Consider the following 13,375-nt stretch of genomic DNA (forward strand, 5'->3'; position numbering starts at 1 on the left):
GCGTGCCCTAGGTTTAACAACCTCAGAACGGAAACATGGGAAAACGGGGAAGGAAGGGGGGAAAGGTTGGATCTCAAGGAGATCTTGACGACGCCTAAGCTAGCTAAGAAGGCTGCAAGATTTATGATCTTAACTAGACTCCTCGGGCAATATGGAGCAATTACGGAGGACAAAATACGATAAGGCATGCACTGAGTTCTTTCGGTTTATAGGACAAACAGGAGTCAGGGGGACCCACTGGAGGACCTTGGCTACCATCTAGACTGTATTATATGATGTATATTAGCTATAGATACCCATCGTCTGCATAGCTGCGGAAAGCGGCTGGGCCGGACGTTAAATTGAATAGAAGAAGAAGAAGAAGAACGGCAGTGGCCCAGGGACGGCAGTGAACCTAGGGACGGTAGTAACCCAGGGACGGTAGTGAACCCAGGGACGGTAGTGAACCCAGGGACGGTAGTGAACCCAGGGAAGGCAGTGAACCCAGGGAAGGCAGTGGCCCTAGGGACGGCAGTGGCCCCAGGGACGGCAGTGAACCTAGGGGCGGTAGTGAACTAGGGAAGGCAGTGAACCCAGGGAAGGCAGTGGCCCTAGGGACGGCAGTGGCCCCTTTACACAATGTATAGATTGAATCTTATAGTTAAATCGCTGCTGTTTTTAGCTAGCTCTCTAACTGCTATAAAAGATGCTCCAGGCTCTCTTTCCATCTTCCTGTTGAGATCATCTAGTCTCTTTTAGCTGCTGGTTCTCTTTGTAAATCGCTAGCATTACAGGCACTTTCTGATATCCATCTGCCCGAGTGCAATCCTGAATCAAAAAACAACATAGGTAGCATGCTTCACACCAATCACTGATGCGCCATAATGTCGAACTCTTGTATTTGTGCGCCCTAATGCTGAATAACACCCTGGCAGCGGCAAAGAGAAAGACAGAACCAATACACTAAAGACTAAGTTAGAATGAGATAACTGCTTGTTCATTGAGAGATATCAGTCATAATTAAAAAATTGATACATAAACAAAAATTATAGTTACGAAAGGCAACTTTATCTGGTCGCTTTGTGTGGCAATAAGAACTTATATGTGAACAGACGCAGCCGATGGCTGAAAATTGGCAAGCTTAAACATATAAGAAAAAGAGTCCGCAAGCTTAAAACTATTTAAAAAAGCAAAAAAGATCTGCAAGTCAAAACTGCAAGCTAAAAAGATCTGCAAGTCAAAATGATGTGCAAGCCAATTCTCTAAAAGTTAATGCTAAGAATTTATTGTGGCAGAGGTGGCTATTCTCTATCAGAGAGAGAAAAAGGGCCTAGGGAGTTTACAGCTAAGTTACATTCCAATTTCTAGAGTTCTTCGTCTATCTCATCCTGCGGATGTACTTCACGAGTCCGCTTCGGATCATCCTGCTCTTCTTCTTCTTCTTCTTGCCTTGATCTTGTTAGCCGTCCCGCCTTCCGCTTTCCAGTTTTAGTATCATACATCGACACGTATTTCTCAATATCATCTACTGATGCAGAAGCTGTGATGGATATTCCAGGAGCTGTCTTTGGACCAACAAATAACAATCTCTCCTCTTTGGCTACTGCCAGGATTCTTTCATCAGGTAAACTTTGACCTTTTTTCCCGACATAATGCATGAAAAAGTGATCTTTAGATAGTAAGAATATCGTAGATTGAAGAGCGAAGTCATCATTCCAAAATTTGTAGAATTGTCGAGTAGAAAACATATAGAAGACAATGAGGCCGTCGTCTTGAGAAGCATACCACATGTTCAATATCTCATCTGTACTGCGATTCGCTGCTATGGCAAGCCTCGTATTTGGGTCGCCGCTAAAGTCTTCAAATCCTGATGCTTGGGGGACCGTTAGCTTATTCGTGCCCGAGGGCACGTAGCTGCTTAAAATGGAAGATTGCCCTGGCAGGATAGATCGCTCAAATGGGACGTCTCGGCTACCTGATGAATGATCTTCATGAACCCAGGATTCTGTAGGTGGTGTCGACTCCATATAACTACTTGTTTGCCACGGCAGGGTGGGTCGTTCCAATGGGATGCCAGGGCTGCCTGTTGGATGATCTTCATGCTCTGGAGATTCCGGAAGTTCCAAAATTTGATCATATATGGGTTCCTTCCCAAAGAAAGAGAATATTATCTCCCGTGTAACCGCAATTGAAGTCGGATGATGAGCAATAGATTGATCAGTACCGTAAATATGCTCAATGAAAAAATAACACCGGTCACTCTCAAGGTGGGAGGCAAGGGGTCGATTATACCGACGACAAAGAGGCTCGCTCGTTGCATTTTTACTGAATACTGGCACTCCATCAGCTATTTTTCTTTTCTCCTGCAGTTGCTTTAGAGTGTTTTGTATTCTGCGCACAGCGTCACTAAGTCTCTTTGGCTCTGGTTCATAGAGTTCGACCTGACACATATGCTCAACGAAATAGCGGCACGTCTGTTCATTGGCATCCTGGTTAGATAACTTTTTAATCTCTGTGGAGCTAAAACCTAAGCTTATGGCTTCGTCTGCCAAAAAAGGCAAACCTCGGATAGAGGAAAACGTATGGATAGCCTCAGACGTGTGAGAATCCTTGAGCGGGCTGACGAATAGCCGTATAGCACAGAGCCACAGCGGAACGTATGATAGATACGATGCTGCTTTCAAAGTACCTGCTGCTATTCTGTAACCTGCTGCAGATGTTTGGATGATGTATGAATTTTCAGTATGCACATATTTCTTCAACAGTGCATTCCTGACAGAGCCCTTAAAAGTTTTCGGAAGAAGACCACGTAATGCTTTGCTAGGGAGTTCTAGGAATAGTAAGTCCTGACTGAAAGTGTGAAGAGAGAGTATTCTTCCGGAGACCTGAAGCAAACGTTCCAAAACCTTGCTTCTTCTCTCTGAATCTATAAGTGCAGGAAATATTTCTCTGTTGTTCATCAGATCTTGAATACGTTTCTGATCCACTAGAGAGTATGCTGGCATCAGACCCTCTAAGAGATGCACTGACTGTGCATCAACCAGAGCAGCAGCATCATGAGGAAGCACAGACCAGACTTTAAAAGTCTGGTCTAAGTAATTAATCGACTCCTGTTAAGAAATCAGCATGCCCTAACAACAAACATTTATGGGCAGGAGACTCACCTCATAACATCTGGAGTCAACAATACGCCGAAAGAGTTTAACATTGACTGAGGCCCACAGCCCAACATACGGTAAGAGGCGATCAAATTGGTTTAGCAGTCGCTCCTGTTTCTGCATCTGGCGCACATGGCGGCGTTTAGGGGAACTCCACCTTGCCCACCAGGCTTCCGCTCGAGGACCATTACCCCGTAGCTGATGATAGCGGAGGTTGCGATAGATGTCACCATCGCCGAAATTCTGCTCATTTGAGTACTTTTCTCGCAGCCGATCTCTCGCAGCAGCTGGAAGGCCTTTCCACTAGTTAGTGGAATATCATACTCGTGAGAAAAAGGGCAGGACTTACTGTCTAGATAAAGTCTTGCTCCCCACCATCTCTCACCAGGTGAGAAAAATTCCTGCGCCGCTCGTATGCGGCTTTTGCCCTGCAAACATAGAAGCCTTGTGCCATGCCCCAAGATTAGATTTGGGGGTTCGATACCATTTAAAAGCACGACCTGTGTCGTCCTGGAGTCATCTATTGCCTGGCTCAAAGTATTCTGGCTAATGAGAACAGGAACATAATTCTCAGGGTCCTCACGGTCACAACCCACAGACTCAAATAATTTTAGCAGTCTCAAGACATTTTGACTCTCGACATTCTGGCCTACGGGCCGGGAGCCGAGGACGTGGTCATCCTCCAGCCGAAAATGTGAAAGGTCAATCTTTGCGTACCCTCGGAAATGCCGGATGGCCTCTACCGTCTCCGGGTTGGCTGTGTGGCCGTCAATATCCTCCATGTGCTCCATGTTTGACGCATGGCAGGGACAGGAGGCAAACGATTCGTAATATTTATATAGTGCAACTGAACCAGCCTGCACCAGAAAATGGCTCGCAGAAGAAGTTCCTTTCGGCGTGCGCACGTTCGCGAAATGCCATGGCATTTTATGCCGAGAAAATACCATCACCTGGATCCATGTCTTTTCGCGTGAAGTATATCTCCGATGCTATGCACTGAACTAAATCCATCGTCTATATCTTCTTCCCTGTCATGGGGCTGCGTTTCTAGCTTTACCAATCAAATAATGCATGAAATGTCTGGCGGAAAAGGTACATTAGAAGCGCTAGACAGGGCCTGAATTACCACTAACCGCCATCATGTTTTAAATACGAAAGGGATATTGTTTCTCCAATTATAATTTTAGCAATTCATTAACTGCTTTGTGTCATTGATAAGAGCTCTGACTGAACTGTCTGTAGAGGTGAGATAGCCTCAGTCACTCTCTGTAACCATTCGCCAGCAGTCTGTTGAAAGAACTTGGTCGTTGATAGCCATTGCTTAGCTTCTCCTTCGAGATGTATGATCTTTGCCTGCTGTTCCTCACTCAGTCTCTTTAAATTCTCTATGGTTTCCTCAGCAAGCTCTCTTCTTTTCACCTCACAGGCTGCTTGTAGCTTCCATTGTACCAGCTCCTCAGATTCTAACTCTTCATTTCTAGCTAGAACAGCGTGGGATACCATATTTATTGAGCCTGTGTCAGCCTGGTCATCGTCATCTTCTGACACTTGTAGCAATTCTTCTGCAAAAATAGCCTGTAAAAGCTTTCTCTCCAAATTTTCATCCACTGCTTGGCACAATGTCTTGTACGCTCTGATTGAGTGTTTGCTAAGATGCGTTTTGAGCAGTTGCTTGATTGAGGGAGCTGCCTTCCATCTATAAGATGTATTGACATTTGGGATCAAGCGCACATCAGCCGGATCAACTCGGATCTTCAAGGTCTTCCCTGTTTGATTTTGTTAACTGAATGGGACATTTATCTTTCTTTGGTTGACCTTACAGATGTGATCTGATAATGCCCTTCGGCATTTAGTCCTCCAGTAGGAACGGTTGTGGTTACGTGGCTCTGCCATGATCAGCAGCTATCCATTTGTCTCCGCATAGATGTGAAGTTGAGGGTATAAATGGCGGCATCTGCGGTGTTAAGTATGCATGTGAGATGCGCGCCGATTCTGTCTGCGATGCATTACAGATTCGGTAGGAGAGTGTTGGACCTAGTTACACTAACACTAGGATTTTTGCGCGCCGATTTCGTTCTCAATAAAATATGCACTTGCAGCTGTTTCCAGGATCTGTTCTATCAATGCTTGCAAGCCCACTTCACGACAGTACACTCGCAGAGCAAAATGACTGGCATCACAATAGAAACAGAGTGGATTATTGAATTGTTCTTGATATTAGCTTCTTCTTGTTTTCTTAGAACATCTCTCTTCCTGTGAACCACAGGGCAAAATATAATTTTATGTATACTGTCCGCATGTAGAAAAGATGTTTCGAAACAGACTCGCCACTTGGCTCCTACAGCGAATTAAGGCTACGACTTTATCAACTCTGCGGAAATTGGGACAGTTTAGTGATTAGGAATTGAAGAGTAGAGCCTCGATTTTCTTCTAGCTGCTGAATAGTATGGCAAGTCAAGGATGAAGGATAGCGTGAGCTTGGACCCAACCGATGCCGCATTCCTTCCAACTAAATGGTCCCGAGGGGCCAAATTAGACGCTATGCAGCCAGCTAGTAGCGCATTCGACCCATCATTTACTTCCCTAGATGTCTGTTGTATCATCTTGTCTTGGCTCAGGGTGAGGAACGGCGCTTTTTGCTCGCGGGCTGTGGCGGACCGTCGCACTGATCCCTGGGCTGGCACGATTCTTCAACCGTAGCTCTGTCAACCCCAGAGTTTTCCACAGGTCGTGCTTCATCCAGCTGAGCACGATCGTCACTGAAATCCCATGTTCTCTTCCTCGAAACGCAGTTCGAACGAGATTCCCTGAGCGTATGGACATTGTAGAAATGGCGTTTAAGACCTGTCACGCCCTTGTAATTTGTGTCACCACAGCAGGGATGAGGGCATAAAATAGCTTTCTCGAAACTCAACTTGCTCAAATGCTGATTGTCAATATGATTCAGTAGGGTGGCAGTTTTCATCCATTGTGTAAACCGTCTTTCCGGTGGCATCCTCTCGTCACCCAAACAGAATGGGCAGAATCCAGGGGCAACAAGTGTGTAGCGGAATGTAAGCCTACCACATCGGGGTTGGAGATTTTGCAAATGGGTTTTGCAGTGCCGAGCCCAGTCGGCCTCGTCATTGCAGAAGAGGGTACAAAGATAACAGAATTCGAGAAATACGCGGCCGACTCGTCGATGGGCCCTTTTGCCGTTCTGGTATTGCTGCTGATAAGGTGCGGCATTCATCGATTTTCTCCTGCACTGCAGAATATGTTTTGCGCGGAACTGAAGGGAGACACTGCTAGAACATTAGCAGCCAGCAGAGAGAGGCATGATGTGTTAGAACCGACCTAGACATTGAACAAGAGCACACAGGACACAGTCCATCAACTGGCGATAGCCCGGGGTAATATGCAACTCTTTCTGTTGACATGCAAAGATTTACTGCATCTTGCAGACACTGCCTGCCAACCTCACTATCAAGGGAGGCCTCTTTGAAAAGGTTCTCTTTGAGTCGAGCCCTTTCAGGTATGTATTTGGAGTAGATATCAAAGAGATTCGTTGTATCCTTTTCGTTGAACTCATTTCCCGCAATGTATTCATCATAGCTAGCCGCCCACCAACTAGCAGTAAAATCTTGTCGCTTTGACCGAAGCTTTCTGGCTTTAATAGAATACAACGTAGTCCGCTCCGAAGTCAAAATTGGGTATTTATCCGGCTCGCCTGCGATTTGCCGGGTCAATTCAACAAATTTTTTTGTTGATTGACACGATTTCGTCGTCATGCATGAACTCAGCAACAGCCTCAGCATCGAGGTTTAGAGGAACATTTGGATCTCGATGATGGGCCATACTTCGCTCCATGTCACGGCATTCGTAGTCCGGTTTGAGATCATAAAACAAAGCTTGCATGTCCAGAGACTTAAGTTGTGATTGGTACTTCACAAATGTTGCTGAGTTTTTATGATCAAGGCCCTGATTACGGGAAGCCGTGGATGCGTTGGCTAGGCACCATTATTAGCTCAATCCAACCAGCCACGAGACACTAGATACTAACGTACGGTCTATTTTGTTTGCCATTCCGCCTCGGATTCCGTGGACGCGTAGGGGATCTCTAAAGCCGTCTCGTTGGGCCAAACTCGTGATATGATGGCGCAGCGATGAGAAAGTCAACGCGCGGTCGTGGCTACGTCCTTCAACAGCGACCATCCGGAGAAAGGGACGGTCTCTGACATTATCATTCCACTGAAGTGTCCAGGATTCCTTTCCTTTTGGCGGGCGTTTCTCCAGCAGCTCATCGATTGTTGAGATTCCTCTGAATGCATGGTCTGCGAGTCCAATGACAGACACCCAAAAGAGAAACCCCAACCCGAGTACAGGATGAGAATTGAACCAGGTTCTGGGTCTAAGCATCGCCATGAGCTCATCGATCAACGGGCAGCGGGGGATACGAACTTACAATATCTCATCGTCTCGGTAACGATGCCCTTTCAAAAACTCAGGATCAAGGGTGACCCAGCGTATCACTTCCTCTGATCCGCTCGTCCGTTTAATATTAAAGGTAAGATGCTGCAAATATGTTAGCAACCACTTCATCCAAGCTTATGGCTAGGTCTTTTCTCATACCTTATAGTAGAGGCACTCGTTTGTATTCCGGTAGCTGCTCGATTCAACGACCGCACCAGCTCGCGCGGCTGAACCTGCAAAGAGCGAGAGAGCAGCTCCAATCTGGACCCTTGCAGACTCATGTTCATAGTCATGCTCGTCCTCGCCAAATAGGCGATGCTGGAGTAGCTTGATGTCTTGATGAGTCACATGGAATGGCTCGCGAACCACTGTGGGCAGATTGTACTTGACTTGTAGCTCGGTTCTTACATGCTATCATCTAGTCAGCGCTGCAGGAACAGAAATAAGAGGAACAGAGATACGAGAAGCAGGAAGATAACATGCATTAAGAACGTCTTGCCTCACGGCCTTTGAGATGCTTCGGTCAGTGTGACGCTCCCACTTTGAGGTGAAGGAGATAAAGTAACCACACACAGTCTTGACGGAGGAGAGGCGTGCGGTATGCGATCAAGCTCTCTTGCAAATAGCTTTAGGGTCCGAGGAGTGGGATCGGGCTCGTCTTTATCGAAATTCGCATGTATAGGCTCGTTGCGAGAATGCCTCCAACTGAATTGAATCAGCACAAATCATCTAGCATCATGTGTCCGAAGCGTACAGTGCCCAATCTACAGCTCGCTCTTGTTTAGCTACAGTAGCAGGGGCGAGCTTTCGAAAGCAAACAACGTTGTCTTGCTCTTCTTGTTGTTGCTGATACTCAGCAGTGAATCCCCGAGATGCAGCACATTTCAACCGATCTTCCAGCGTCTTGGTCAGTTTGTCATCCATTTTAGTCACGTGATGGGTGCGGGAGGGTCCGATGGTGGGAAGAGAATTGAAGAATGAAAGAGTAAAACCTCAATTTTACGGACCGTCCGGTCTATCTTAAATAGTTCTGGAGGTAGGGCTGGCAATTCCTCCTGGCCTACCTGCAATCACACAGTGTCATTCCAATCTCACCCATGTCTTCACCCAGCACACCCATACTCACCCGCACTCACCCGCACTCACCCTCGCGTCGCGCGACCATCACTCTTGAAGCGGCAGCAACTCGGAGGCTCGACATGCGGTTGGGCACGTTGTATAGTGGCTTAAGTATGGCTGAGCGGACGGGAAGCCCTGCTTTCCACTCCCTATGGTCGTATGTACAGATGTAGATGCTGGTAATGTTATTCTAGATTGATGTCTTGTTATTATTTCGATGGCGAACTGTGCATCTGTGGCCCTTGTGGGTAGTATCGGCTTCAATCTTACCCAATGATGCTCCCAAGGAGATAAGTTGCAGGACTGAATGTACAGGAGTACCTCTTTTCAAGTTTCGTAATACTTAGAATGCGATTTCAGGCTGGACTAGGCGCTATAAATTAGCTGGTAGTTAATCAAGAAACAAGTACAGTAATCTGTAGATGAACCAAGGATGGCAAACGCGTAGGAATTCATAACCTCCTTCCTGTCCATTTCCCCGTCCATCGTTCATAGAGAGTAATTTTGAATTAATCATTATAGTTTTGATGCCAACGAAGATAATTAACTATCAAAAAAGCTACATAGTTACATCTTTTATCTGCTGAAAATTCGGTTCAACAGTTAATGTCTATATATAACCAAACTCTCAAATGCTGGCTCTTTGAAGAAGAGTTTCAATATGAGCTGATTTTGAAAAAAAAAAAAAAAAAAAAAAAAAAAAAAAAAAAAAAAAAAAAAAAACTGAATGAAGCCAGATCACTTTGATCTGATTCTAGGATTCTAGGAAAATGTATGCCGCCATCACACAGGGGTGTGGCAGAGCTTCGCCGCTTGGGGAAAATTGTTCCCATCTATGGAGTTTAGGAGTGTGCTTCTTACAATTCCAACCCAGCTAACCATCATAATGGGAACTCTCTTGATTTAGCTTTATGACAAAATGACTAAGGTGGATCCTCTGCTGCATTTTGCCTTACTGGTATGGCTTTTTGAATTTATTGCTTTCATCAAATATGTCAATTTGGTTGGCTATTATCGGCTGCATCCTTGTGATCTTGTCCTGCCGCCAATCTCTGTCCTCCGGCTACTTTCATGGTTTGATCAAGATGTACTCTGCATTCACTCCCGGCAAGGTATGGCTCACATTCTTCCTTCCCAGTCTGCCATCCCAGTTTTGCTAACTTGTCTCCTAACATAAAGGTTGTGTCGCTCTCGCCTAGTTAAATACAACAACGTTATCCTCCTAGACGTGGGTGCCGCTGACCACAACCCTTCTCATTCTATTCCCAACGATGGCAAGTCCTTTAAGACCACTCCAGATCGCCATTCAGCGGTATCCATCCACTATCATGACTGAAACGATGTCGCGTATGCTGGGGCAGGATATCAACCTCAAGACTGATCGTCATAACCTGTCCGACCGTGAAATCACCCCACCAGCACTCGCTCCTTATTTAAACTCGTTCGTGGTTACCTTTCTGGGCTGGTAGCTCACTTAAAGTCGATCGTACGACGGTGCAAATATATGATCGCATGGCCAAAATCTCCAGTATTGGACGAGAACGTAACAGATGTGCCAGAAAGCGGCGAACCATCTTTGTTGCTCCTAACGGGTTACGGCCTCCGGCTAAATAGTGTTGATTACAGCAACATCAGTGGCTCAATCACTGTCTATGCTGACTCGCACTCGCATCTCCAGAAAATTAAGAGCGGGGAAAAGATGGAAGCTGGAATAACCACATCAACACGCTACGGTTATCGGATGTTCCCCGACTGGCAAACATCATACCTTTGGTATGACCCTCTGTGGCCCCAGAATCCCAGCGATGAAAGCCACGTCGACGAAAAGACGATCAAGGATCGTTATCCTATTCTGGCACCTTTCTATTTGGCCTGGAGAGACGTATACGAAAAATCATTTGAGCAACAAGGATGTGATATGGGCAGTGGATTGGAGCCCTTCCCCGACACTGCTGATCGTGTAGCCTGGGAGGTAGAAGGCTTTCTGATCGCTTGCTGGCTAGGGCTGCAGGACGACACCGAACAAGTGTTGTATACACTTCCGACGGGCACCTATCAGATTGATAAGAAGAGCAAAGACTCGGTTTTGCGGCAGTTCCTGATAGATGAGGACAACCTCCTCAGACGTGACGATCGCTGAGTCGCCGCTTCACGTTCGGCCTTCCATGTGCCATATTGTTGTGTCGACATGATTGGGTTTTTTCTTTATTCTTTATTTTTCTTATTTTCTTATTTATTTGTTTATTTTTTTGGTCTAATGACCTTACGGGTCTCTGCAGGTGGCTGACGGATAATTTAATGCGGCAGCTAGGAGTGATTTGTGGGGCGGTGCTAGCTCTAAATTGATGACAGCAAATAGGGTCCACATAGTTTCCGTGTCAACAGAGTGGGTGGCTGAATACAGATCGAGAGCATGATAGCTTGTATGAATGCTCGTCTAAGCTCTACACTTGTCAGGTAGCGAACATTCGATTATTAGACTTCTTAGATATCTTAGCATTGCATAACTTTCTCAGAAAAACAAGAAGAACAAACAAACGAGACCAAAAAAATATCATACCATAACAATAGTGCTCTAGGCTGGACGTGCAACTACTTTTTAAGTTATGGAGGGACGTTACTGTTCCCACAAGGCCGATGGCCAATCATTCGGCTCAGCGCTTTAGTTGTCCATCAAAACATGTCCCTGCTCTGAGCCATTAAAAATCCGGCAATGGCTCCAGAGGTTGAGTCAGAATAGATAGTAGCCAGACTGACCTCATGTGATCTGTGATCGAAACTCTTGTATCCTCATATACATCCTCAAGCCAAGATTGCCAGTCCCAATCAACCCAGGCATCAAAGACATGCCAAAACCCCCAAGCCTTATTCCAGCGGAGCAGCGGTGAAATTGAAACTTCAGGGAGATATCGTTGCTCCTCTTCTGGATATGGCGTCCTCCCAAGTCTTGCTTTCCCAAAATCAATGATTGTTATCTTCCAAGTTTTGGCTGTGTTCTGTAAGAGTATGTTCCGCGGATGTATGTCCCCATGCCGGACATTACATGTGTAGAGCAATGTTTCAGCATCAATTATAGCCTTTATAACAGCCTGACGATCTCTCTGCGAGAATTTCATGGGACTCAGTTGCTGCATAGATGTCCCAGAAACAAGCTCAATTAGGATCAGTCGAACCAAGCGCGTGGTAGTTCCATCAATTGGCCACTGAAGCGTATATGAGCCGAAGTAATTTGGTATGACAGTCCCATAGAGCTGAGGGAGTGCGAGGTAGGCGGCAGTGTCACGTGCATAATCGCGGTCAACACAAAGGAAAGGGTCTACATCATCTTGTCCATGATCAAAGTAGAGAGGGTCATAGATCTTGGCAAGGAGATTTGTGTCGGTTGGCAGCATCTTCGGAGGTGAAGTATGTAGGATTTGAACAGTAACTAGCTGAGCACTGTGATTATCTCCAATTCTGACAGCCCCGTCTATCTTCAATTCGGCAGTTGTTGGTTGTTGGTCCATCTGATCCAGCAAGAGGAGGGTGTTTGATACAACGATCCAAAGGGTGCATTGATTCTCTCTCATATGCAGCTTCAGAGGTGAGCGAGCAATCGTAACTTGTGCTTGTGGGTGAAGGCGGATTATGTGAGCGAAATGTAAACACCGTGCCAACAACATAAGGCAGGTCTGGCTTTGAGCAGTTAAACCTGGAGCAAAGTTGTCACTCAAAGGATAAGTCATCGTTGTGGCATGCAATGTAAAATGAAGAACGTGCGGGCATTAAACACTGGTGTGGGTGGAGATTCCAAGCAATTCAGGTCGCTTGGTCAACAGCCATACACTGTCCAGCTGCCTATTGGGCAACGATGCTGGGTAACCAGCTTCTATGTCAGGCTGTCTGGTCTGGCTTCTGCCCAGACACTCTCTCAACATAGAGGTTGTAACCTTCAGGTGTGTCTCCCCGGGAATGTTATCATCCGGACTCAAGTGGCATCGTCGTGTCTGCCAACTCTCTCACCACGAATATGGCCCCTCCAACGATCTATGAGGCTTTCAGCCGACCCCTGGATGATCTCCCCTATACCGCAGTTACGAACAATTACAGATCTATTTCTTCAAGTGCACATTCAACAGTGGCAGAAGATCCTCCAAGCGCTTGTGTGACAGAAAACCCAAGCGTTCTTATCAACTATGCCCGCAACCAACTCCTCGCTCATACTCCAAATAGCGGCTCCTTAGCGGAACGCATGCCTCAAGTTGAACCAGGCCACCTTCTTCATACAGAAGCTGACGTACTTCGTGCATCAGTTCTTTATCTTATTCATCCTGTTAATGTTGTTGCAAATCGACTTCTCAACACTGGCAGCCTTGATTGTAGGGGTGAATTGGCTTCAGGGGGTGGCTGCCGAACCGATGTGAGATGGGTGTATCGCAATGGCAGTCAGACCCCGAACATTGCGGTTCTCGAAGTGAAATATACGAAGGTCTTGCATTTGAACGATTTTCATCCAGCATTGACGAACCAACAAAATGCACGCGCAAAACGGGATGCTGCTCAGGGCGAGGAAAACCGCACCCACTTTAAGCGGAACGCATATTGGATAAAAAAGCAGGCGAAGAAGTACTCTAGGAGGGTTTCACCTTGATATGCTTTTTTGATTGGAATTCAATGTTCGTGTCCGA

At 46.2% G+C, this 13,375-nt stretch overlaps 4 protein-coding genes across 4 annotated transcripts; 2 read left to right on the forward strand and 2 right to left on the reverse strand.

The window, feature by feature from the left end:
* Positions 1-151: 151 nt before the first annotated feature.
* Positions 152-558, forward strand: HCAG_04648 (predicted protein; the record flags this gene model as incomplete). The annotated part of the gene is made up of 2 exons (XM_001540758.1): positions 152-195; positions 381-558. 2 exons carry the CDS (start codon positions 152-154, stop codon positions 556-558), a joined length of 222 nt encoding a protein of 73 aa, XP_001540808.1.
* A 785-nt stretch (positions 559-1,343) lies between these two features.
* Positions 1,344-4,063, reverse strand: HCAG_04649 (predicted protein; the record flags this gene model as incomplete). Its single annotated transcript, XM_001540759.1, has 3 exons — positions 1,344-3,089; positions 3,144-3,424; positions 3,487-4,063. 3 exons carry the CDS (start codon positions 4,061-4,063, stop codon positions 1,344-1,346), a joined length of 2,604 nt encoding a protein of 867 aa, XP_001540809.1.
* Positions 4,064-5,751: 1,688 nt separating this feature from the next.
* Positions 5,752-8,513, reverse strand: HCAG_04650 (conserved hypothetical protein; the record flags this gene model as incomplete). Its single annotated transcript, XM_001540760.1, has 8 exons — positions 5,752-6,424; positions 6,474-6,846; positions 6,977-7,126; positions 7,184-7,527; positions 7,582-7,691; positions 7,749-7,992; positions 8,163-8,294; positions 8,344-8,513. The coding sequence occupies 8 exons, from the start codon at positions 8,511-8,513 to the stop codon at positions 5,752-5,754; spliced, it is 2,196 nt and encodes a 731-aa protein (XP_001540810.1).
* A 1,114-nt stretch (positions 8,514-9,627) lies between these two features.
* HCAG_04651 (predicted protein) lies at positions 9,628-10,848 on the forward strand (the record flags this gene model as incomplete). Its single annotated transcript, XM_001540761.1, has 4 exons — positions 9,628-9,820; positions 9,908-9,936; positions 10,007-10,149; positions 10,323-10,848. The coding sequence occupies 4 exons, from the start codon at positions 9,628-9,630 to the stop codon at positions 10,846-10,848; spliced, it is 891 nt and encodes a 296-aa protein (XP_001540811.1).
* Positions 10,849-13,375: the final 2,527 nt, after the last annotated feature.

This window comes from Histoplasma capsulatum, genomic scaffold (assembly GCF_000149585.1).
Source record: "Histoplasma capsulatum NAm1 scaffold_4 genomic scaffold, whole genome shotgun sequence".
Lineage (NCBI taxonomy): Eukaryota > Fungi > Ascomycota > Eurotiomycetes > Onygenales > Ajellomycetaceae > Histoplasma > Histoplasma mississippiense.